Raw genomic sequence first — 24,153 nt, 5'->3', positions numbered from 1 at the left:
CACGTATCCACACTTCTCTCCCACTTGACTCGTGTACGATGTGAACGTGTCTCGCTCTTGTATTGGCCGCTATGGCCTCAGGTATGCCCACCCTTCGAGATTTACTTGAACGAGAGTCTTATACCTTTAGGCCAAACCACACTCGATCAGCCGCCTGGTCCAAACACATGGCCACCAACATCAACGTTAGCATCTACACTCAACCTTGCACCCAGTATCACACCCAATATCATCAACCCAGATGCGCCAGATGCGCAAAGAGTTTGCCCTGGATACAAAGCCGCTAACATCGTTACTTCCGACAACACCATCACTGCAGACCTGTCTCTCGCCGGTCCTGCATGCGATGCGTACGGAAACGAGATTTCAGACCTTGTCCTTGAAGTGCAGTACCAGAATGCTGCTCAGCTCAACGTCAAGATCTACCCCAAATATGTTACCCCATCGAATAGATCCTTGTACATCTTGGATGAGTCTCTCAGTCCTAGTGGCAGTGTCTCTGATGGGTTTACTGCTAGCAATAGTGATTTGAGGTTCGAGTGGACTAATGATCCTACCTTCCAATTTCGGGTCAAGCGTGCAAAGACTGGTGAGGCGCTTTTCGACACCTACAGCCACAAGATCGTGTTCGAAGACCAATTCCTCGAGCTAGTCACAAACATGGTGCCAGAGTACAATGTCTATGGACTGCCGGAGGCGATACGTGGAAGCTTTCGATTACCAAACCAGTACACGAAAACCTTCTGGAATCAATACAATGAGATGAACGATCAACCAATCGATGCGAATATGCACAGCACACACCCAGTCTACTTCGAGACCCGTTACAATAATGAGTCTTCCAAGTCTCACGTGGTATACGGTCGCAACCTCCACGGTCAAGAATGGCTTCTACGCCCGGATCGTATCATCTACCGGACAATCGGTGGCAGCTTCGACTTCTACTTCTTCAGTGGTCCTTCGCCAACGGAGGCTCTGGCGCAGCAGCAGCTTGGTGTAATTGGCACACCTGTCATGCAGCCTTACTGGGCGCTTGGTTTCCATCAAGTTCGTTGGGGCTACCAGAACTGGACTGTTCTACAAGAGATTATCGATGGATATGTGGCTGCGAATATTCAACTCGAAGCTATCTGGAACGACTTGGATTATCTGTTTGAGTATGGCATCTTCACTCACGACAACAATACCTATCCCATCGATGAAGGCACGGAGTTCCTCGCCAAGTTGCATGCAAACGGTCAGTACTGGATGCCTATTCTGGATTCTAACGTGCATGTGCCGGGACCATGCAACGGTACTGACGCATATCCTACCTACAATCGCAGAAAAGCACTTGATCTCTATATCAAGCATGGAGAAGGGCACACAGATGACTACATCGGCATCCAGTGGCCAGGCTTCAGCGTGTGGCCCGACTTTTTGCATAACGCGACTCAAAACTTTTGGACGAATGAGATGCAGTTGTATCATGATCAGCTTCCATTTGATGGTTGGTGGCTCGACATCTCTGACTTGTCATCGTGGTGCACTGGCTCGTGTAGGACAGGGAGACTTGCGGACAATCCAATCCACGTGCCTTTCAAGCTGCCTGGAGAGCCTGGTCAGATCAACTACGACTATCCTGAAGCTTTTGACCAAACAAACGCGACCGAAGCAGCGTCTGCGAGCGCAGCAAGCGCGTCGCAAGCATCAGCTTACCCCACGCCAACCACAACTGTCGGCACGGCCACTGTGGGATTTACTTCAGCGATTCCCGGCGTCCGGAACATAACATTCCCGCCCTATGCTTTGAACCTGACTCTCGAAGGGCACACACTCCTGTGTCAAGCGGTTGCTCCCTACGCCACGCACAATGATGGATACAACACGACCGAGTACGAGTTGCATAACACTTACGGCTATGTCTCCGGCAAAGCAACCTATAACGCGCTCCGATCTGTGTTCCCAGGAAAACGTCCGTTCTGGATCGCGAGATCAACATCACCCGGCTCCGGTGCTATAACTGGCCACTGGGGCGGCGACACAAACTCGCGCTGGGGTAACATGTACATGACCATTCCTCAAGCGTTGACCTTCAGCATAGTTGGCATTCCGTACTTTGGTGTTGAGACGTGCGGCTTCAACGGAAATGCAGACATGGAGCTCTGCACGCGATGGATGCAGCTCAGTGCTTTTTTCCCTCTATATCGCAACCACAACTCTCGCAACACAATTGCGCAGGAAGCATTCAGGTGGGCGACTACTGCAGAAGCCACTCGTCGTGTGATGGATGTGCGCTTCCGTCTCTTGCCCTACCAATACACACTCTTTCATGCTGCGCACAAGCGCGGTGAAACAGTGTTGCGCGCGTTGTCATGGAACTTTCCTGACGACGAGTCGCTGAAAAGTGTCGATAATCAGTTCACGCTCGGACCTTCCATCTTGATCACGCCGGTACTAGCTCCTCTGCTGCGCGTCTCACAAGGAGTGTTCCCTGATGCGCCACATACACGGTGGTACAATTGGTATACGCTCAAAGAGGTGCACGCCCAGCCAGGGCAGAATGTAACATTAGATGCACCGCTTGAGCACATCCCAGTACACGTGCGTGGTGGTAGCATTATCGCAAGTCAGAAGCCTGGGAATACGACCAAAACCACCAGGATGAACCCGTGGAGCATTCTAGTCGCGCTCGACGGTTAGCGGGAAGCCGAACGGGAGCTTTACCTTGACGACGGTGTGAACCAGGAACCCACTGACATCAAGGAGATCAAGGTACGTGCGAATTCGAAACTGTCCGTATCGTGAAATGGATCGCTGATTTGCGAATAGTTCTCGTTTTCTAACGCCACCTTCACTACTTCACTTACTGGCTCCTACCAAGACACCAATGCGTTAGGCAATATTACGATCGCTGGCTGGTTCCAAGACAACAGTCTTGCCAAATGTAGCACTATCAAGATCATGTCTGGGGGAAGAAATGTAGACTCGGGCAACGTCAAAATCGCAAGCGACAACGGCGCCATGCATGTGACGGGGCTGGAAGATGTGGCTAAGGCGTTCCATGCAGACCTATCTATCATCTTTATGTAGGTCTGCTCGTCTTCCGTGATGACTTACAACACAGAAAGAAATGTCCAAAAGGTGGACAGGCCAATGTGCATCGGCTAAGGCTTGTGTAAACTGCCGCGCTGATGTCATGTACCTACACTAGCTGCAAATAGCGATACCAAGAGCGCAGCACAACTCGTATGTGTATGACCGCATGAATAAATGGGTTGCAAACCGCCTGCATAGGTAGAGAATGAGCAGCTCTGTATACGTCGGTCGATGCTCGCACGAAGTACCGCGCTTGCCGTCAACGCACTCGTGGGACCAATAAACTCTGGTGCCATATGAATCAGGCCTCCTCGACACGAGACCAAGGTACGTCCAAGAATATAGAGGCCCAATGAGGCGGTCTGTCAAGCACGTGGCGCAGCGCATGTAAGATTCTCGGTTACTATGCCGCGGCTCAGCCTTCTTGTCCGACAACAGCCTTGTCAGACTCAACACCAAATGGATGAAGGCCACACTGGCCGTCAGCTCATCCTTTAGTCATGATAGACCCGAGATCGTGAGTGAATAAACCTCGTCTATCATCAGGGTCCAGAGTGAACCTTCCCAGAGGCATGCGACAGCTGTCATGGTTTTGCAAGACGGCTCTATCAGCCACAGGTTTCTTTTGCGCATCAGGCTGTGCGCTCACCGATACCATTACACCATTCAAACCACCCCGCATGTCGTCAACGACAAGACACACCACATGTCAAGTGACCTTGTCATTGCATCAAGTACGATCTGATTTGTAGTAGAGGAATAAAATTGAATCCGGATGTCAGGCTGTGCGCAGATCGGGGGCCGTTTCGGGCAACCCTCACTCCCAGCTTTGCGCCACTTCGCATCGTGATTCGTACTGTCTTGACTCAGGCCGCGAGAGACACGTTGGAAGGGCACCGAAGGATTCGCAACATGGAGATGGGCTGATTATGACGTTGTACAAAGCTGCCGCACGTACGACAGTCTTTCCAGATTCTTGTTAGAGTCACAACTGCATCCATATCCACCCCATACCGGACGACAACGACGCGATATTTTCGAAGATGTCTACAGAGAGGGGCGACTTCTACTACCCGCTTGAGGAAGACCACCTCAACATCAATTACAATGATCAGGTGGACGTGTATTGGTGGTCAACATTCGCGGAGCTGCTGCTGATCAATTGCTCTGAGGGTGTCGCGGGAGGAAAGGGCTATAGTGAGTCAAACTACAAGCCTTTGTTGGTGATTGCGCTCGACTGACAAGGTTCAAAGACTTTAGGAGGAATATCAACGAGAATGGAACGGAACGCTGGGGCCCGATCCAGCTCTCGCAGGAATTTAACGACTGGAGCAAACCCGTTGGTTGCCAGCTTGCTATTTTCGCAAGTGGGATTGGAAGTGTTGCTGGTGCGACAATAGGTGTTACTTCTGATCCTACCCATAGCGCATCAATCATGGCGATGTCTTCGACTGCGGCAAAGGACCCTGTAACAACCCCCTCCACGACACCGGCACCAAGCGTAACACCAAGCTCTGCAGCTCCCACATCAACATCTACAGACCCGACAGCCACCGGCCCCACAGGTGACGACGGCGGCCTGTCTACAGGAGCAAAGGCCGGCATTGGTGTTGGCGTAGGTGTGGGTGCGATACTGGTTGCGGCCGCAGCATACTTGTTCTATCGCAACCATCGCAAGATGAAGGACCTGAACGCAAGATTGAGCTACCAGCCAGAATCGCAGCAGTACAGCAAGCCAGCCGGCGTTGCGGTCGCGCATCATACAGGCAACGAATTCAATAGTCCGTACAGCGAGGCTACAGCGTGGTCGCAGGGACATCATTCACCGCAGGCGCCACCACGAGAGCTCGCGGGTTCGCTGTAAGAGAGTAGAGATTTGCTGTAGTGGGCGATCATATGAATATAACAATAAAAGAGCCACGCTCGTGATTCTAGTCTTCAGTCGTATGACAACTTACATGACCAGGAAGACTGGAGACAATTCGAAAAGATAGGCCGAGGCGTGGCTAAATTCGAAGGTAGAACGGTGTCTGGAATCGGCTCATGCGCAACGCTTCTTAGGACGGGAAGAACAGCCAAGAAAATCAAGCACCACGCATCGATCGTTTACAGTCGACGTCTCCAGATCGGGTGCCCGACAACTCCGTCAACTTTCACTAATGACGATGGATCGCGCAAAATAAGGTGCAGCCTTGCGCGATTCCACATCCAGAGCCCGCGCGGGTGTTCCAATCGAGGCTAGCGTTGCCGCCACCAACTCTGGCCGCGCGCCTAACCCCAAACGATCTCTTTAACCAGCTACTTATACTCTTCAGGCCTCAAAGATGCTAGGAAATGCAGGTTTTCTTCAGTGCGACGGTGATTACGTTGCGCCGGAGATTGTCAGAGAGGCGTGTATAAGAAGAGGTAGATTTCGTACTTTTCCCACCTTCGGCATCAGCACCAGCGGATACCAGCCAGATTAGCATCTGCCATCATCGCATCATCTCTCTGAGATTCGTCGCATCAACATCTTATATTCTCTCTAGGATAGGTATCTGCTCTATCATCTCAAGAACAGTTATACGAAATGGTCACCGTAGCAGTCATCGGAGGGACAGGCTCTGTCGGTAAAACAATCGTCGACACTTTTCTAGCAGAAGGCAGTCATGAGGTCATTGTAATCTCTCGCAAGGTTCGTGATCATACTTCCATATCAGCAAGTAAACCATAGGTACCAATCAATATGCAGGTTCCGGAAGGCAAGAGCGCTGCCAAAGTCATCGCGGTCGATTACACCAACGTCGAAGAGCTCACCAAAACGCTTGAGAAAAGCAATATCCATACCATCATTTCAACCATTGTCATGTATGATCCTGAAGCTGCACAGGCAGAGAGGAACTTCATTGCAGCTGCAGACAAGTCCTCCTGTACCAAGCGCTTCGTAGTAAGTAACTGGGGCAATGCTACGCCGGACGAACCGTACGGACCCCCTTTCTAACTACGCCCTCCTTCCTTGCACTCAGGATTTCTAGCCTAACAACTATTTGCTAGATCCCTCCAGCTAGAACTCAACGGCCTTCGGGAGCCAAGTATTGCCGCCGTTCGCAAGACCGGACTGGAATGGACGCAATTCTACGTCGGCCTCTTTTTAGACTACTACGGTATGCCGCACGTACCCACCTACCTCACACCTCTCGTTGTGTTCGTGGACATGGCGCACAAGACAGCAGCGCTCCCTGGTAACACAGGCGATGAGACCGTAAGCTTCACGTACACGCAAGACCTGGGAAGATTTGTAGTCGCAGCCATGGGGTTGAAACATTGGGAAGAAGCGCTGCATTGCTACAGCGAGAACACTTCTTTGACTCGCCTCGTGCAGTTAGCTGAAGAAGCCCGCGGTATGCTTTTCGCCTCCTCCCCAAACCACGAACCACGTATTGATGAACAATAGGTTCAAAATTCACCGTGAGTTTCGACCCTGTCGAGAAGCTTGCACGCGGCGAGATCACCGAATTGCCTACTCACCCACATCTGTACCCGAACTTCCCCAAGCCGCTACTTGTCGGCCTCTTGGCCAAGTTCGGGCTGTGGGCTGTGAATGGAATTATGTTTGTTCCCCATGAAGGAAGTTTGAACGAGAAGTTTCCTGAGATAAAGCCGACGAGTGTGGAGGAATTTGTTGGGTTCTGGAAAGGAAAATGAGTTGTTCGTCTTCTGCATTGCGAGAACGAACGCAGCGTATCGTGATGGACGAGATTCGATTTTACGGTTTTAATGTGGAATTACATTGTAGCTAGACTAGTAGAATTGGAGACCCCAGTATACTGAAACAAGAGGCAAGATTCCAGCTGATCATGTTCGGCGCTTCTCTTCTTTCCCATACCTTTACCATGATTTGGCGTGCGTCATCTAATGTTCCAGCTGTGTGAACCTTGCCTAGACCCGCGAAAAGTCCCAAGAAAAAGGTCGTCTCTTCTTCTAGGGCTAGACAACCAGCGACGCATATCGGCCAAACGAGTGCGCGCAGCTGGTACGCCGGGACATCTTCGAGTAATACGATGATATGGCCAACGTTGGTCCTGATGTCTTGACTAAGCAATTGCCAACCAGATACGACAACTGTGAGGTACAGCTGTGCTGCACGGGCCCATATTAGCGTTGGAGTAGAAGACGAGGAGGGATTCAGAGCTAGATCAAGCGGCCCGCGGGTGTGAGAGTCAGACGCAGATCTTGTGATCTTCTCGTTCTCAATCTCAATTATGTCGCTTTCGAGTGAGTGAGCGATTTGCGAGGCGCGATCAACGACTTTCATGGCATCTAGGCTGTTCGTAGCGATTTGTTCATTCTTCCAAACATTCAGCATCGATATCTCAGCGATTGACCTCATGACGCCATTGCGACATCCGATAACGGTGGAGAGGTGAATCTCGGCATCGCTAGGGAGACTAACTCCGACGTCCTTCTCGGCGAGGAGTGTGGAGTGATAAGGAAGAAGTGTTGGAGGTTCTTGGAGAGCGATACTTGCTACAATATCGACGAAGATCAATAACGCTGCACAGAATCTGACACCAGCTTGGGCAGGCGACCAAATGTGAGTGCCATCGGCAGGGTTAGTCCAGAGTGGGGGCTCGATTCGTAGGAGAACCGTTGTGATTCCTGACTGCATTTGGTTCTCGTGAGACGACGGATCACAGCCCATGATCTGTCTGAGCAAAGTGTACGCAGGCGAAAGATGAGAATTCGAAGGAGCGGCTTTGCTCAGTGCCATCTCGAAGATGAGGAGGTGAACAATGTTTTCCAAGGTCTCAACCCTGGCTAACTGCTCGATGTCTTGCGTGTGTAGATCGAGAGCTAGTATGTCCTTCCTTAGGCTATCGAAACAATTCTCAGCATGTCGCTCAACTTCGTCCCAACGCAACATTCTGCATTCGGCATGATCGCCAGAAGTACCCTCCAAATCGATGAGTGCCATAGTGAAGAAGTAACACGATATGCTGAGAGCGGCATGATGTGCGATGCGGCTTTTTCCCAGTAGCTGCAGGAGCCAGCTCCGGCCCGTGTCGAAAAGGGATGGTCGGTAGTAGGGGAAGAGTGCTGGAAAGACGAAGTCGATGTACTTGTTGATGAAGTCTGCTTCGATGGGTGAGTTTTCCTGCACGGGTTGAGAGTAGTGGTAGTGTTGTATATCGCTGGATAGTAGAGAAAAGGGAAACGGCACGGGCATGACGGGAGGTGTCAAGATGCTTGTTGAGGCCGATGTCTGTTCGTTAGGTACAACAGAATCCGCGAGATCGATCGACGAAGGGCGCTTCGACACCACGATATCTGGTATGGTATTGAATTGATGGACAGCTTCGTCTTGTGCAGTTCGGTTGGTGGCCGTGGTGGATTTCTCTCGCCTCAATGCTGCTTTGTGTTTCACTTTTTCTTTGAGTAAGATGGCCTTCTGTCGTTGTTGCTCGTCAGTATCCATCCAGTGTGGCTTCGATCCATAGACGCAGTCAATCTCTAGACTATCGCAGTCTCCACAGGCCGGTTGTATTTCATCGCATTTTTTGCGACGTAGCTTGCACGTCCAGCAGCTATTTTGCCTCGCGCGTCTATGCCTCCCTGTCATTGGCATGGTTGCAATGGTATGATCGCGATATTGAGGAGTATGCGACCTTTAGAAAAGATTGTAGATGCTGGTCAGGGCGTTCTAACACATCCTGTATCTGTGCGCGCCCTGCGCACTTGCCGTCGTGCACCGGATAAGCTAGGTCACAGGCCACAGTACTTGGAACGACGCCAAGAGAATGTCTCTCGTGTGAGTGAACGTGGGTAATTTTGGCTATCAGTTGTATTGCGATTGTTCGTTGACTAGGGTGTTCACTGGAAGGTGCGATGAGGGTCGCGCCACCTTCACACTGGCTGGGGCCCGGGCGCGGGACGGATTACAGTAGCCTGCTACAGTGCCCGTGCGCCAGATGATCACCAACGCCAAATGATCACCAACGCCAAATGATCACCCCGACCACCACAACAACACAACTTCAACGCGTCACAACTCAACCAATATGGATCCGATTCAAGAAGCGATTCAAGAAATCGAATCGTGCGAACCAGGAGAACATTTCTCGTACCAACAACTCGCCAAGAAGTATGGCGTCAACCGCTGTACGCTCGCCCGAAGGCACAAGGGTCTAACAGAGGCATATGGCGTAAAGCACCTCTCCCTCCATCCACAACACGAAACCGAGCTTGTACGATACATCGATACGCTTACCGAACGACGTTTGCCACCTACAAGGGAGATGATACAACGCTTTGCTTCAGATTTGGCTGGTAAAGCGGTTTCGGAAACCTGGGTTTCCCGGTTCCTCCAACGTCATCCGAACCATCTCATCTCTGGCTACAGCAAGGGGATGAGCAAACTTCGTTGCAATGCCGATTCAGGAGCCAAGTACAGCTTGTATTTCAAGCTTCTGGTTGAAAAGGTGGAGGAGTACAATGTCCAACCCTCCCATATATTCAATATGGACGAAAAGGGGTTTCAACTTGGAAGAATTGGCAGAACAAAGCGTATCTTCTCTAAGGCACGTTGGGATAAAAAGGGGGTACGCCAACCGCTTGAGGATGGCTCAAGTGAGTGGATCACCGTTGTGGCGTGTATTTGTTCGGATGGGAGCGTATTGAGTCCTTCTCTCATCTTCAAGGCAGCCAACGGAGCTATACAAACTAGCTGGGTTGATGCTGTACAAGCAGGAAACCACTCAGTATTTACTATGTCATCACCCTCTGGCTGGAGCAACAACGATATCGGGTTGCATTGGCTCAAGGAGGTGTTTGAAAGAGAAACCCGGCGGCATGCTTCAACTGGGTATCGATTACCACTCCTTGACGGCCATAGATCTCATGTTACAATGGACTTTATCAATTATTGCCACGATCACAAGATCCTATTGGCTGTTTACCCACCTCACGCTACCCATACGCTTCAACCACTTGATGTGGTGATGTTTAAACCTCTGGCAAACGCTTACTCAACTGAGTTGACTCAATACCTTCAAAACAGCCAAGGATTACTCAATATAACCAAAGGAGACTTCTTCCCGCTCTTCTGGAGGTCCTAGATCAAGGTTTTCAAACCTCCCCTCATCAAGAGGTCTTTTGAAGCAACTAGTATACACCCACCTAACCCAGCGGTTGTACTCAACAAGTTTGCCAAGGAGGGGTCAGATTCAGAAGCTAGTTCAACCTCTGTACTCTCCGGGGAGGATTGGCTTAAGCTAAAGTCAATTGTACGTCGTGAGGTGAGAGATTTAAGCAGCAAGGGCGTTAAGAAGCTTCAACGAAGTTTACACCACCTTGCAGCTCAAAATACACTCCTCCACCGCGAACTCAAAGGCCTCAGGGAGTCCCTAGCCATCAAGAAGAGGCGGGAAACCAAGTCCTATACCCTACAGCTTGAGGATCATCCTGAGTATCATGGTGGAGCTGTTTGGTGGTCACCAACAAGCGTCAAACGAGCTCGCGATCACAAGATACAACAACAACAACAACAAGCTGAGCTTGAAAAGCTTCAAAAAGCCAAGCAAGCCGAGATCAAGAAAGCAGCTCGCGATTGTGAGGCTCAACTCAAAGCCGCGAAGCGTGTAGAGCGTGAGAAACGGGCGGATGAGAAGAGGGAGGAGGAGGCTGAAAAGATAGCCAAGAAACAACACCAACAGCTCATCAACAACACCAAGAAGCTTATAGAACTTTCCCAAAAGGGTAAGCGCAAGGCTTCACAACCTCATACGCCAGCTGCAAAGCGTCAAAAGCGTGGTGGTGTTGCTCTAGCTGTAGTGGGAGCCGCAAGGGTTCCACAAGCTGCTCCACCGCGTAGTCGACGGCAACGACCGATAACGCCCTCCAAAAGATTATCTGAATAAGCCAAAACTTTCGTAGACCTGTATATAGTATAATTATAGCTTTGCGCAATTATACTACGATTTGTGGTGGCTCTACAACCTCATCTTTTTGACTACATTGAGTTGTTGGGGGTGATCATTTGGCGTTGGTGATCATCTGGCGCACGGGCACTGTACACTAAATGGCCGCGTGACGAGCCAGGTCGCGTAACGAGCCACCCCACCAAGATCGGACGATCAAAAAGATAAGGTTATTGAGCCACCCACAAAAGCTATTATCGTGGAATTTTTTGGTGTATTAATATATATACGCTACTAAAGTGTTTGCACTACTTGTATCTTGCTAGCGTCTTAAGTTAGCGGGTGTGTAGGCTAAATTTAGGTAAGGAGGGCGCCTAAGGCGGACTCTTAACTACCTAACTTAATAAAGCAACAGCACGACAACGCTTTGTTAATTTTTTTGCTAGCTTAGGTAAGGCTTTTTGCTTACGCTTATTTGCTGTATCGCGACTTTTTTAAGCGGTTGCAGCTTGTTGTTGCTGCTTTTTAAGCTCCTGCGCGGCAGCTTTCTTCTTACGCTGCTGTTACTCCTCTGCATCTTTAGCAATTTTAGCTTGCTGTTAAGCTAACTTTGCAGCTTCTTAAGAGCGCTTTTTCTTAGCTGCTTCTACTGCTTTAATCTCTCTATCGCGAGCTTTTTAGAGTTGTAGCTTCGCGGCTTTGTCTAGTTCTGCGGCCTTGCGCGCGCGCTCGCTAGTAAGCTTCTTAGGACTGTAGAATACAGCTCTACTAACGTAGGTGCATAGCGAGTGGCCGGGACAAGCGAGTGGCCGGCTTTTGCTAAGACCCTACTAAAACTCTACCTACCTCGCGATGCCTCAACGTAACAACGTCTTGTTAGACTAGAAAGAATCTCAAGTACAGCTCGCACTTTAAGCTCTTAAACAAGACGCGAAACTTACTGTATATCGCGCTGCTAAAGCCTACAACGTGCTAGAAAGAACGCTTAGACGACGACGTGCCGGAACGCCCTATCGACGCGATAGCATGCCTAACTCAATAGCTCTTCGAGGATTAGAAGAGGTAGCTATTGTCCGACATGTTCTGAAGCTATTAGAGCAAGGATACCCGCCTCGGCTCGCTGACGTTGAGGAGATGGCTAATAATTTGCTCTAGGTCCGCAACTAGGACCTAGTTAGCAAGAGGTGGGCTACAAACTTCGTGAAGCGTCGCCTAGAGCTCAAAGTCAAATTCAATCGAAAGTACGACTATAGTCGAGCTCTCTGCGAGGATTCTGAGATTATAGGAGGCTAGTTCCGCCTAGTACAGAATATAAAAGCTAAGTATAGCATCTAGGATAAAGACACCTACAACTTTAATAAGACTAGCTTTATAATAGGCGTAATATCGACTAGAGCAGTAGTCACAGCAGCAGAGCGTTGAGGACGGCTAAAGACAGTGCAGCAGGGCAATTAGGAGTAGGTTACAGCTATTTAGGGCATTAACGCGATAGAGTAGGCAATTCTACCTTTTATTATCTTTGCTAGCAAGCACTACCTCTCCGCCTAGTACAAGGAAGAGGACCTGCTCTAGGATTAGGTTATTAGGGTCTCTAAGAACAGGTAGACAATAAATAAGCTTAGTCTTAAGTAGCTAGAGCACTTTAACAAGCATACAAAGAAGAGGGTTGTTAGCAGCTATCGCCTGCTAGTTATCGACAGTTATAAGAGCTACAACTCGATTAATTTCTACTAGCTCTGCGAGGAGAAGAAGATAATTACCCTCTGCATGCCTCCGCATTTATCGCACCTACTGCAGCCGCTTAATGTTAGGTGTTTTGCGCTGTTGAAGAAAGCGTATAGGTGCTAAGCTAAGAAGCTAATGCACAACAAGATTACTTGTATTACTAAAATAGAGTTCTTGCCGTGCTTTAAAGCAGCTTTTAACGCTACTATCACGAAAGGCAATATCCTAGGGGGATTTTAAGGCGCTAGCTTAGTTCTACTTAACCTAGACACTGTAGTATTAACGCTTAACGTCCGCCTGCGTACTCTACTGTTACTTACTATCGAGGACAGTCTCTAGCAGTCGCAAACTCTAAGCAATACCCTAGAACTAGGGTCTTAAACAAAGCTAGTTCTTAAGAGGTTTTAGAGGTATATAGATAGCTCACCTACTTTAATAGTTAAGGCAGTAAAAAGCCTCTCTAAAGGCGCAGAGATAATAGCGCATGCTTTAGTATTGTCGCAAAAGCGTATCGCTAAGCTTAAAGTAGCTAACAAGGCTGCTACGCGACATAAATTGTATAAAAGAAAGCGAGTACAGAAAGAGGGAACTCTTATAGTTAAGGAAAGTCTTTAACTAACAACTCTAAAGGAGTTTAGAGCGCGCAGCAATAGGAAGAAGGCGAAGAAGAGGTTGCGTGTTAAGGTAGGCGAATCGTCTCAAAGACGCTGTAGACGCTGCGGCGAGGCAGGACACAACTCGCGCACATGCAAGCAAGATGTAGTAGAAGTTTCTAATTAATTTAGTCTATCACAAATATTAATTGCTGTTCTTAACTGTGCTGTACAGTCGTGTGTAGCTGTAGTTTTAGTAGGGTCTTAGTAAAAGCTAGCTACTTACTTGTCCTAGCCACTTGCTATGCACCTACGTTATGCTACTTATTACCTTCTCGTGTAGTTAGTGTTGTAGACTTAATTAGGCGCTTTCGAATAAGGTTAAGTTTAGCCTATAGCTCTTTGTTTTTAGCGTAGAGAATTGCGTTATTAACCTGCAGCAAGTGCAGGCCTTAGGATAGCTGTTTAGCTTTAATTTTAGCTTTGTTAGCTACTGCAGCGTTAAAAATTTTGCGCAGCTAAGGCTAGCTATTACTGTCGCTTTGCTCTCTAATTCCTAAGTTGTTATCTTATTATTATACGTTATTGTTAAAGCGTTAAAGTACCTAGCTTGCGTCTATTAGCTATACGCCTGTAGCTTAAAAACTCTTTAATATAAAATTGTAAGTTATTGTAGAGCTCTAAGCTAGCTAAAAGTAATAATAAAAGTCCTATTTAGTAATCTTTAAGAGGCCTTAGGTTCGCTAGAGGTGTTAAGTAAGCTACTTAGTGTAGTAACTTAAAAGCGGCCTAAAAAGAACTACATCTAACAGCTGCAAGCTGTAGGTTAAATAGGGAGGATACACTATAACTATAATACGTTTAGCTTTACAAAACTCTAAAAACTTAGGTATAACGTAGCTACTGTGCCTGTTAAAGATAAGAAGGCGCTATTGTAATAGGCTGAACGCCCTTTAGATAGCTCCTTAATAGAATCTCAGTCTACTCGCAGAACCTAGGTGCTACCCCGAGTACTTAGATTCTATTAGCCTAATTGTTACTTAGGCAACTAGCATTGTATATAGATAGCTGCGTAGCTTAGGAGCTTAGTTCTTAATTAAATACAACCTCTTGTATACCTCGCGATTGCTCTACAGAGCGCAGCCCCCTTACAGCTATTAATAGCGAGCTTTAGCTGCTGTATAACGTTTAAACACCTATTAAAGCTAAGCAAGACTTAACTTGTTGTTAGACTATCCTAAAGCTAAGTAAGATACAAATATTTAGTAGTTTTAGGTCTCTAGAAGGTTGTAAACCTAGCTTAATTAAACCCTAGAGGTGCCTTAGTAGATAAGAGTAGGCGGCAGTGCATCTCTAGAAGCGCATACGCAAGCTAACAGCGTAATCTATTCTCTGTTACTATCCCTTATTGCCTAGGTACGCTCTCCCGCCTCCTAAACTGCCTTAGAGAAGATCCTTTTTCTGTAGTTAGCAATACTAACAAAGAAGCCCTTCTTATCTATATTGTACGTATTGCGCTTATTAATCCTGTGTTCTACTATCTTGGAGTGTAGCAAGTTAAAGTACAACTCGTACTTATACTTGCTGTCAGCTACGTGACGCTCACGATTGATACTGGTGTCCTATTTAGTGATGAGCTTGTCGGGATGACGACGGCGAAACCGCTTAACCTAGCTATTGGAGACCTCTTGCTGCGCAACAGCAGATCTGAAATTCTTCAAAATACTACCTGTAGGCGGTAGACTATCTCTTGTAGCTCTGTCTATGTAACTAACAACCTCCTGCTCTTGTTGTAGGTTAAGTCGTTGTTAATTTGCTATTTTGGCTTCACGGGTGCCCTGCGAACCCTTGTGCCGCCGCAACAGCGTTATTTAATCAACTCCGAATATTTTTAAAACTTAGCGGTACGAGAAACTATCTCCAGCCTTACGCGATTTAATATATTCAATCGCTCCTTAAATTAGGTCTATGGTTGTGGAGTTATGACGCGTTGAAGTTGGGACGACGCGCAATGTTGGGATGGTGGGGTGGCTCGTTACGCGACCTGGCTCGTCACGCGGCCATTTAGTGTAGCTGCTGCCGCACCCCAGCCTTTTCCGCAAGTGCCTGTGCACGCCAGCTCGCGTGCAGCGCTAAAGCTCCCGACTCTGACGTAGCCTTCATGTTGATGTGCTCCGATACGAGCGTTCGCGACAAAGTATACTGTCACGGCCGTGTGGTCTGCTGGCTTTCATCATGTCTGCCAGTCACTACGAGCCAAGCGAAGAAACGCATTCGGCTGAAATGATGTACACACCACTCGACGAAGATTTAAATCAGGTCAGAATTCTTCATTTGAACGCAGCATCTGACGACGAACACGCCATTGCATGTCATATCAGCATTGCCTCACTGGATGACCCTGCCATCCAGTACGAGGCTCTGTCATACATCTGGGGTGACCGCAACAACGACCAAACAATTACGATCGAAGGAAAACCATGGAAAGTGACTGCAAATCTATTCAAAGCCCTAGGGCACCTCTGGCACGCCGACAGATCCCGTACGCTATGGGTTGACGCAGTTTGCATCAATCAGGACGACACTGACGAGCGCGGCCATCAGGTGTCTCACATGGGTGCTATCTTTCGTAAGGCAGAGACGGTAGTGATCTGGTTGAGTGAGGCCTGGCCTGGTGTGAATGATGCATTCAATTTCTTCACTATAGCTGGGCAGAATCCTGAGCTCCATGTCAATCGCGCATTGTCCCCTTCCCTTGCGGGACAAGGAGTGGACGTAGAGTCTTGGCGAGTCATCCAAGCATTACAGCATTTCGCGAGTTTCGCGTGGTGGGGCCGGATGTGGACCGTACAAGAGATGGTTCTTGCACAGCATCCCGTATTCTAGTGTGGAAGAAGCGTCTTGGACGGTGATCTGATCCTCCAGGCTGTCCAAGGAATAAACGAACACAGTGGCTGCTGCGGTGTCGGCGGATTTCAAACGACTGTTGTAGCATTTGCTGATATGTTACACAACTTCAGAGCCCCTCTCACCATTCTTCTGCTCCGTTTGCATGTGCGGAACAAAGGCGCCCCATCTTCAAACAATGTACTTCCCATCGTTAGTCTTTTGCGCGGCCACGAGTCGAAGGACCCGCGAGACAAAATCTACGGCATGCTCACGCTATCAGCTGCCGAAGCTTCGCGATTGTCCCTCCTTCTTGATTACCACCAAAGTACTGAGGATTTGTACACAAAGCTGGCTCTGTCGTTCATCTTGAAAACCAAAGAGCCCAAGGTCTTCATGTGCATTTTACCTCGACCTCGCGTGCTGCATCTACCGATCTGGGTACCTGATTGGACTATTCCAATCGATCTGGATCTCTTGACATGGCACACGCAAATGCGCTTCAGCAGTATGTATAGAGCACGCCGTCTGAAGCCTGCTGACTCTGTGGTTGGAACAAACATCACATCATTGAGGATCGCCGGAAGTATCGTTGATTCGGTGAAGCAGATAGTGGCAACTTCAGGGCCGTACCGAAGCAGGATGCAGACTGTAGTAAAAGTCGCTCAATATTGGCCTCATGCTGGAGGGACGAAATGTATCGACCATAGTCCACCAAGAGAGTCGCTGGCCCTGACATTATGCGGCAGCAATATTGGTGGTGGACGAGTGCATTCATTTCGCGAGCTGTGATTCTTTGATCAGTGGACGACCCGGATAACATTGTCACCTTTCGGAATAGCGCATCAGAATCATCAGGTTGCCGAATTCGATTACTCTGTGTCATGAACAACCAACGGCCGGAGGTTTATGTTGAGTGAAAGGAATCGCATAGGCTGGGTACTCGAGAACACTACAGTCAGGGATGTAATCGCTGTATTGACGGGTTCAGGCGATCCAGTTGCATTACGGCCGAGAGAAGACGGTTACACAGTCATTGGTACTGCCTCACACATGGAATCATGGATGGCGAGGCTATGCCGGATGATGCCGAGCTGAGTTACATCACATTGATATGATATCCTCTAAGACAGATTATCTAGTGTCAGGAGTGAGGTGCGAAGGATTGACGCCGGCAAGGACCGCATGATTCCTACTACCCCTTGTCTACATCAATCTGTCATGTAAAGCGGATGCCTTCGTGACACGCCCCAGCAAACAACGCGACTGGCGCGCATCAACGGAGACACTTGTCGTATGTGCCGCTTGTTGGGTGCAGGCATGGCAGGAGACGAACAAATATTGTCAGGTATTATACGTTCGACGAGTGCTTATTGCGTACTGTAAACGCAACACAAATCACATCGAACATTTGCGCCGAGAGGTCTTCGTGATCGTTGTCCACGAAATCAAGCGCAGCCCCCCTTCGATCTGCGGACAGCAGTGACAGGAAACCTTGATGGTCTCGACTATTCGCCACGCAACAAGGCAACGCATTGCGACTAGTGCTGGAAATCTTGTCGTGCGCGCTGAACCCTTCACAACCTATTCTTAATGAAAACCAGTCCTGCCGCGTATTCCAAACGCCTCATTTTTGACCACAGCGCTATCGAGCTGCCACCGTTGGCACTAGCCCTGCTCAAGGTAGCCCTGCTGCAGGCGTTCGTGCTTGACACGACGTCGACGTTGCTGGCCTGCTAGCTCGACTTCTACCCCGAAGAGGGCGTCCTCGCTGGAGTTGAATGTCTCGCTCTACCTGATCTAGCTCTGTTAAGGTACACGCTAGTTAAGGTGCAGTTCCTTATTTACCTTAGGCGCTTCTCTTAGGTATGTTATACTATCGCTACAGCTGTGAGCACCTGTCTCTAGCTGCGGCTCTACGAGAAGACGCAGTAGCCTGATCTGATAGGGAAGTAGAGGAATAAGAGTAAATTAAAAAGCAATTGAATTAGAAGATACAAATAAAAGAGAAGCTTCAAAGAAAAGAAAAAATATAAAAGAGAATAAAGAGAATATGAAGAATATGAAGGATATCAATAGCTTATACATACTTAACAATATAAAGAAAAGTACTGTATTTTATTAAACAATAGGATTAGAAAGATATTCGATGTACACTATCTAGAGGTAATAGTTGTATTATTCTGTAAAGGCGTAACTGTAGGCAATAGTACTGTTACACGGGGTTAGGCTATACTTCTCTAGGCTCGGTCTGTACTAAGGTGAGGTAGACTAAAGCGGTAGTCCGTAAGGTAATGTATAGAATGATTAGGTAGAGAAGAGTTATTGTTGTAACTAAAGGATAAACAATACTGATTCTATAAACGATAGAATAACTAGTTGACAATCTGTGTGAGAGATGAACTATTTGAGTTGACTACAACGAGTGTAATAATGAAATCTAACCTTCCTATATACTCATTGTAATCTAGTCTGCTATCACTGCTATCACTATCATCCTTAGTCTTGGCCTGACGAGCCTGATGGCCCTCTATCATACCAAGGCTGCCATCGCATGCTAGCGCCTGATGGTGGTTCTTGGCGTGATGTCAATCACGTGATCAGCGCCCCGCGTTGATCATTACCTTCTGACGTGGTCGCCCGATGGTCTCTCTTTATGCGACCCGGGCAAAAGGAAGCAATTCTTTGTTACCTTGTAACAAGTACTTGCTTCACGTTACTAAGGATAGCAAGAGACGACCCGTATATCAAGACTACAGACGTAGGTCGTAAGGAGAATAATTCCTGCCCTCATCTGTAGAGCGAGGCGCACCTTATAAGTAGGTCTAGCGCGTGCTACTCTTCTAGGAGCGGTATGCGTCTCGTATCCCCTTCTCTAGTCTAAGGGACTTCTAGAGTCTTCGTTATAAATCACCTGTTTAGGATGTATCAGGGGTCGATTCACGTAGCATCATATATTAGGCCCGATTCGATCGCGCAACCCTAACGCTACACCCGTTTCGACGATGACCGGGCCCTAGCATCCGCGTCCTATAGGTTAGGGTAGGATTTGACAGCAAAATCCTCGATCCTAATATGTATAGACTACTTTCGCAATATCTGTGCAACAACTGCATAGAGTCTATTCACATTGTCCTCTCCACCTGACTTGCTTCTCCAAGCCACAATACCATCTGGTCTTACTAGAACTGCTCCATTACATCCTACCTCTGAAAGCTGACCCCATTTCCCATCAATATCTTCTAAGTCCCTACCCTTAATAGCAATAACGTGGATTAGCTCGTCTCTGACCTGGTACCAAGTTGTAGGGTCTGCTGTAAAGAGAACGAAACGGTCCAAGCATAAAAGATCGCGGGACGAAACGACATCATCTCCCCTCCTTAGCCACATGTGGGGAAAGTGATGCCCAGGAATAGTCGAAGGGTAGTATTCGGTAACCTTCAGCTTCCCATCCTCATCCACTTGGCCACCGTGAAAGTTATCCCGCCCCTCATTGTCGATATCAGCAGTTGGGTAAAACCAACCTATCTCTGCCCCTGGGGCCTTGAACTCTGTATCGAGGATGGATTGCGCTCTCTGCACATCCGCATGCGTCTGAGCATAGCCTGGATGACTTTCGTCAAACAGAATTTCAACGGCTCTCTTGTTCTCTGCGACTGAAGTATCTTTGCTGATACCCAAGGCTTTGTCCATGATCATGTTGTGACTCCTCATATTAACCAGGCTCGATTGCGCTACTCTTTCTCCAATTGGGCGGCGTTCTTCATCGTATGTGTCCAGAAAGTCGCCATTCCCGAGTTTACCCTGGAGCATCAAAGCTAGCTTCCAAACCAAGTTGTTGGCATCTTGAATACCAGTGTTAACCCCAAGAGCACCCCATGGCGGTATGCGATGCGCCGCATCACCAACAAGGAAACTGCGGCCGTTTCTACTGCGATACTGCTCAGCTGAGATAGCGTTGACAGACCAGTGGCTCAAACTCATGACTTCAACTTCCAAGTCTGGAATATTGATGCTCTTCTTTAATCGACTCATCATTGCGTCATTGTCGAATCGCATGGGGTCGTCTGGGAGGATGCCGCAGGCAAACATCCACTCTTCTGTGTCGGGGTTGTTGGGGTATGGGCCAAGGTGGTACATATAGCCAGTCCCAATACTTCCGCCCATCTCCGGGTTGATGAACCAAGTTATGAAGGCTTCTGGTTCAGGATGTTTGGCAGCTATTGGTACTCGAATGTGTGCAGTCACCATGTCGACTATGTCCTTCTCCCCATGTAATTCGATTCCAAGTTTGTTTGTTACCAAACGCCCACCATCAGCAGCGATAACATACGAAGCCCGTATAGTCTCGCTAGGTCTAGATTTTTCCCGGTATTCAATCAGTAACTCCACGTAGTCCTCCTTCTCCACGATGTCAGTAACTTCGGCACCATACTGCACACCGCTCGGATTCAACTGCTTGGCCTTTCGTGAAAGAATGGGTTCGAGGCGTATCTGTGGTAACATGACATATCGACTAGGACTTGCTGTCCTATACTCTTCAGCATATTTCCCACCACCCCATGCGTCGCGCGAGACTATCTTGGTACCAGTAGGTCCAAGAGAAGTGAACCATGCGGTCTTGGAACATGTGTTCGGAGGTGCTCCGTTGGCAATGATCTCTTGTTCCACTCCCATCTGACGGAATATTTCGCCGGTTCGTTGGTTTAGGCCGCATGCTTTTGGGTGGATCGAAGTGCTAAGGTGACGCTCGAAAAGCGCGTGTGGAATGTTGCGAAGGGATAACAGGATTGAGGAGGAAAGGCCTACAGGGCCTCCCCCTATGATGACAACTGGATACTGCTGGGGATTTGCCATTTAGTCCTCGTAAGATTGTTGGATAACAACGAAAGCTGGGACGCGTATGAAGATAAAGCGGCAGGATAGATTGACTAATGGCTACACAAGGACTTTACAGCACGGGTGAATCTTGTTGCTAACTGTACTAACTTGATATGGTAAGCATGTGGGATCTCACACTACCCCACTCACGGTCCAATGGAACGTCAAAACGGCGGTCGGTCACAACGAGTGCCGATTCTGTCCCACATTCTGCCTTTCCAGATAAATAGGGCCGAATGCCCCTCAATCGTCAACAATAGGTAGAGCCCACCACGAGTGGCGCCATCTCGATCCCACATCCTGCCCACAAGTCATTGTTTGCGAATTGATGCGTTTAACCCTGAGATACGGCCCCTCTTCTACAGCGGAGAAGGCTTGTGATTTATTGTGACTATCATAATCATCTCTGTGGGGCCATCAGCAACTTTCCCCACAGTTCCAAGGTTGAGTTTGAGTCGTTCCTGCCACATCATCGAGGGCGCCCATCACTCCCGGGTGTTTTGAGCTAGAAACAATTGAACGAAGCAAAAGCATTGTTATCCACAAATGGCGGAACGCTCGGCGAGCGACCCGCTTAGTATAGGTATATATCGTCTTGACACTGTTGCTGCCTCATGGGTCATCTTCACTAGCAGCTTGACCATCCATACACAACCAATTCTTCTTTTCCATTCAAATTGTCGCAATGAACTCAAGCGAGTTTTGTATCGGAAGAATCCCTGTGCTACAGACCGACGCGACTCCGCCAAACGAGCCTGGAGCAAGGTACGGGGGCCTTAATCAACGTACCACTGTGATTCCCGTTGGCTACAAAAAAGAGCCCGACTACAGGGCCTGGGACATAGAAGCTGTTTTCGAACAAGACATACCGATTCCTTTGCGCGACGGAGTCGTAATACGTGCAGATGTATTCCGCCCTGCCAACACATCTACGGTGCCCGCCATCGTGCATTATTCACCGTATGGAAAATCCGGCTCAGGTTAGTGAACCATCGCCCCATACTTCTAAGGTCACGACTTTCGCTTTACTTCTGCAAGCCCTGTGATACACCCATATTACGGTTTTGAGCTTAAATTCGACAAGGACTCTTCGACCTCAACCTTATCCCAGGCCGATCTGGAATACCGCGTAGCGCAGTGTCCGGCTTCCAAAGCTTCGAAGCCTTCGATCCTGCCGAGTGGGTAACACACGGCTACGCAGTAGTCAACGTCGACGCAAGGGGCGTTTTTGGTCCGTATAATGTTGATTGCCTGGAAATTTATACACTCGCTAAGTATGAACCAGGATCTCAGGGAAACTCTAGGTTCCTAGGGACAGCGGAAGGTCGAGATGGCCACGATGTTGTTGAGCACGTATCTCAACTCTCGTGGTGTACTGGCAAAGTCGCATTAGCTGGTAACTCCTGGCTCGCCATGACGCAGTGGTTCATTGCAGCTGAGCGACCACCTCACCTCACATGCATATTGCCTCTTGAGGGTTCCAGTGACCTCTATCGAGAAGTCTTGTGTCGAGGCGGTGTTCCATCTTATCAATTCTTTGGTTTCGTCAATCCTTTTCTCTACGGTATGCAGTTCACAGAACTTGTATCTCACTCATGATGTTGAACAAACGACAGGAAACCAACAGCGTGAAGATGTCATTACTATGTTGCAGAAATATCCTGCCATTAATGAGTACTGGCAGGACAAGCGTGCCGATATTAGCTCCATTCAATGCCCTACCTACGTTCTGGCTAGCATGTCGACTGGACTACACACAGTTGGGTCGCTCCGAGGGTTCGAGGATATTCGGCACGACAAGAAATGGCTACGACTACATTCTACGCAAGAGTGGCATGATCTTTACCAGAAGCATTCCATCGCCGACTTCAAGAAATTCCTCGATTTCTACATGAAGGGACAAGACAATAAGTGGGAGCAAACTTCCCGAGCACGAATTTCAGTCATAAGCTATAACAAGGTAGGATCTTCAAGCAACAGCAAGTCTCACCGAAGCCGATCTGACATTGTACAGGGAAACGTCGATGACTTACCTTTCACTGCGTGGCCTGTACCTGAGGCTAAAGACATCAACCTGCATCTCTCGACAGACGGCACCCTCCAGTCCTCGTGTGAACATGTTAAAGGCGGACAATCTTCCTATGCATCCGATGCCAAGGCAGAAAACTTTGATGCTGATCCCGAGGAATTAAGCTTCACCTACACCTTTCCCAAGCAAACGAGATTGATCGGAAGCTCAAAGGCTGTGCTTTACATGTCCTGCCAAGATCATGATGAGCTTGACGTATTCGTTATACTGCGCAAGATCGACAAGGATGGCCGCATTCTTCGCAACTGCAACATACCATTTGCCGAGCTCAAAGCCGTAGGAGGGGATGGTATTGATGATATCGTGGACCCCCATGATCTGCCTACTCTCAACTCTCTACAGTACGTCGGACCATCGGGAATCTTGCGTGCTAGCCATCGAGAGATCGACGCCAGCATCTCGAAGCACAACTTTCCGCATCACAAGCACACGAGTGAAGAGAAGATCTCTCCTGGACAGGTAGTCAAGCTAGAGATTGGGATATGGGCTGCTGGAATTCAGTTTGGAGCTGGCGAAAAGTTGGTGCTTCGTGTGAGTGGGCATGATATGCGATTGCCTGAGTTCGAGGCTTTGCGAGGAAGTTTTACCACGGCCAACAAAGGCAGACATGTAATTCATGTGGGGGGTGAGCATGACAGTCATCTGGTCTTGCCTCTTCTCGAGTACTAGATGCGATAGGGAGAGATATCGTTCAGTTCTAGACCCAACTTATAGACAATAAGCAGATCCAAGCGTTGTTTGTTCTTTTTCGTGGTCAATTTAGGCCGAATGCGAAGCTGTGTAGGCTGTCATTTTGTGTGCGCAATACAATGTGATGCGTGATTGATGCAACTGTGATAATCGTAGGCGGCGTGTCTAGGCATCGTCGCGAACAGTTGAACTCACGTATTGCGTGAGTGTGCTACTGCGGAATGAGTGGGTGGTGTTAGGGGCGGTTGCTTGCCTGGTGAGGCGACGGTACGTCCTCCCAAATACGAATCATTAATAGAAACTAGAAGAGATGGCA

General features: G+C 48.5%; 8 protein-coding genes across 8 annotated transcripts; 6 read left to right on the top strand and 2 right to left on the bottom strand.

The window, feature by feature from the left end:
* Positions 1 to 71: 71 nt before the first annotated feature.
* On the top strand, positions 72 to 3,072 carry AA0111_g12469 (Alpha-glucosidase; the record flags this gene model as incomplete). Its single annotated transcript, XM_028646451.1, has 4 exons — positions 72 to 81; positions 131 to 2,583; positions 2,683 to 2,754; positions 2,812 to 3,072. The coding sequence occupies 4 exons, from the start codon at positions 72 to 74 to the stop codon at positions 3,070 to 3,072; spliced, it is 2,796 nt and encodes a 931-aa protein (XP_028499932.1).
* Positions 3,073 to 4,121: 1,049 nt separating this feature from the next.
* Positions 4,122 to 4,942, top strand: AA0111_g12468 (hypothetical protein; the record flags this gene model as incomplete). The annotated part of the gene is made up of 2 exons (XM_028646450.1): positions 4,122 to 4,275; positions 4,332 to 4,942. 2 exons carry the CDS (start codon positions 4,122 to 4,124, stop codon positions 4,940 to 4,942), a joined length of 765 nt encoding a protein of 254 aa, XP_028499931.1.
* A 705-nt stretch (positions 4,943 to 5,647) lies between these two features.
* AA0111_g12467 (hypothetical protein) lies at positions 5,648 to 6,762 on the top strand (the record flags this gene model as incomplete). The annotated part of the gene is made up of 4 exons (XM_028646449.1): positions 5,648 to 5,752; positions 5,810 to 6,039; positions 6,112 to 6,458; positions 6,512 to 6,762. The coding sequence occupies 4 exons, from the start codon at positions 5,648 to 5,650 to the stop codon at positions 6,760 to 6,762; spliced, it is 933 nt and encodes a 310-aa protein (XP_028499928.1).
* Positions 6,763 to 6,853: 91 nt separating this feature from the next.
* On the bottom strand, positions 6,854 to 8,533 carry AA0111_g12466 (hypothetical protein; the record flags this gene model as incomplete). The annotated part of the gene is made up of 1 exon (XM_028646448.1): positions 6,854 to 8,533. The coding sequence occupies one exon, from the start codon at positions 8,531 to 8,533 to the stop codon at positions 6,854 to 6,856; it is 1,680 nt and encodes a 559-aa protein (XP_028499927.1).
* A 583-nt stretch (positions 8,534 to 9,116) lies between these two features.
* AA0111_g12465 (hypothetical protein) lies at positions 9,117 to 10,973 on the top strand (the record flags this gene model as incomplete). Its single annotated transcript, XM_028646447.1, has 2 exons — positions 9,117 to 9,656; positions 10,173 to 10,973. 2 exons carry the CDS (start codon positions 9,117 to 9,119, stop codon positions 10,971 to 10,973), a joined length of 1,341 nt encoding a protein of 446 aa, XP_028499930.1.
* Positions 10,974 to 15,526: 4,553 nt separating this feature from the next.
* Positions 15,527 to 16,177, top strand: AA0111_g12464 (hypothetical protein; the record flags this gene model as incomplete). The annotated part of the gene is made up of 1 exon (XM_028646446.1): positions 15,527 to 16,177. One exon carries the CDS (start codon positions 15,527 to 15,529, stop codon positions 16,175 to 16,177), a length of 651 nt encoding a protein of 216 aa, XP_028499929.1.
* A 3,084-nt stretch (positions 16,178 to 19,261) lies between these two features.
* On the bottom strand, positions 19,262 to 21,034 carry AA0111_g12463 (hypothetical protein; the record flags this gene model as incomplete). Its single annotated transcript, XM_028646445.1, has 1 exon — positions 19,262 to 21,034. The coding sequence occupies one exon, from the start codon at positions 21,032 to 21,034 to the stop codon at positions 19,262 to 19,264; it is 1,773 nt and encodes a 590-aa protein (XP_028499926.1).
* A 709-nt stretch (positions 21,035 to 21,743) lies between these two features.
* Positions 21,744 to 23,816, top strand: AA0111_g12462 (hypothetical protein; the record flags this gene model as incomplete). Its single annotated transcript, XM_028646444.1, has 4 exons — positions 21,744 to 22,038; positions 22,143 to 22,289; positions 22,344 to 22,622; positions 22,675 to 23,816. The coding sequence occupies 4 exons, from the start codon at positions 21,744 to 21,746 to the stop codon at positions 23,814 to 23,816; spliced, it is 1,863 nt and encodes a 620-aa protein (XP_028499925.1).
* Positions 23,817 to 24,153: the final 337 nt, after the last annotated feature.

Source organism: Alternaria arborescens (assembly GCF_004154835.1).
Source record: "Alternaria arborescens strain FERA 675 chromosome Unknown contig_81, whole genome shotgun sequence".
Classification (NCBI taxonomy): Eukaryota; Fungi; Ascomycota; class Dothideomycetes; order Pleosporales; family Pleosporaceae; genus Alternaria; species Alternaria arborescens.
Note: the sequence above shows the minus strand (reverse complement) of the source record. Positions and strands in the feature narration are given on the sequence as shown.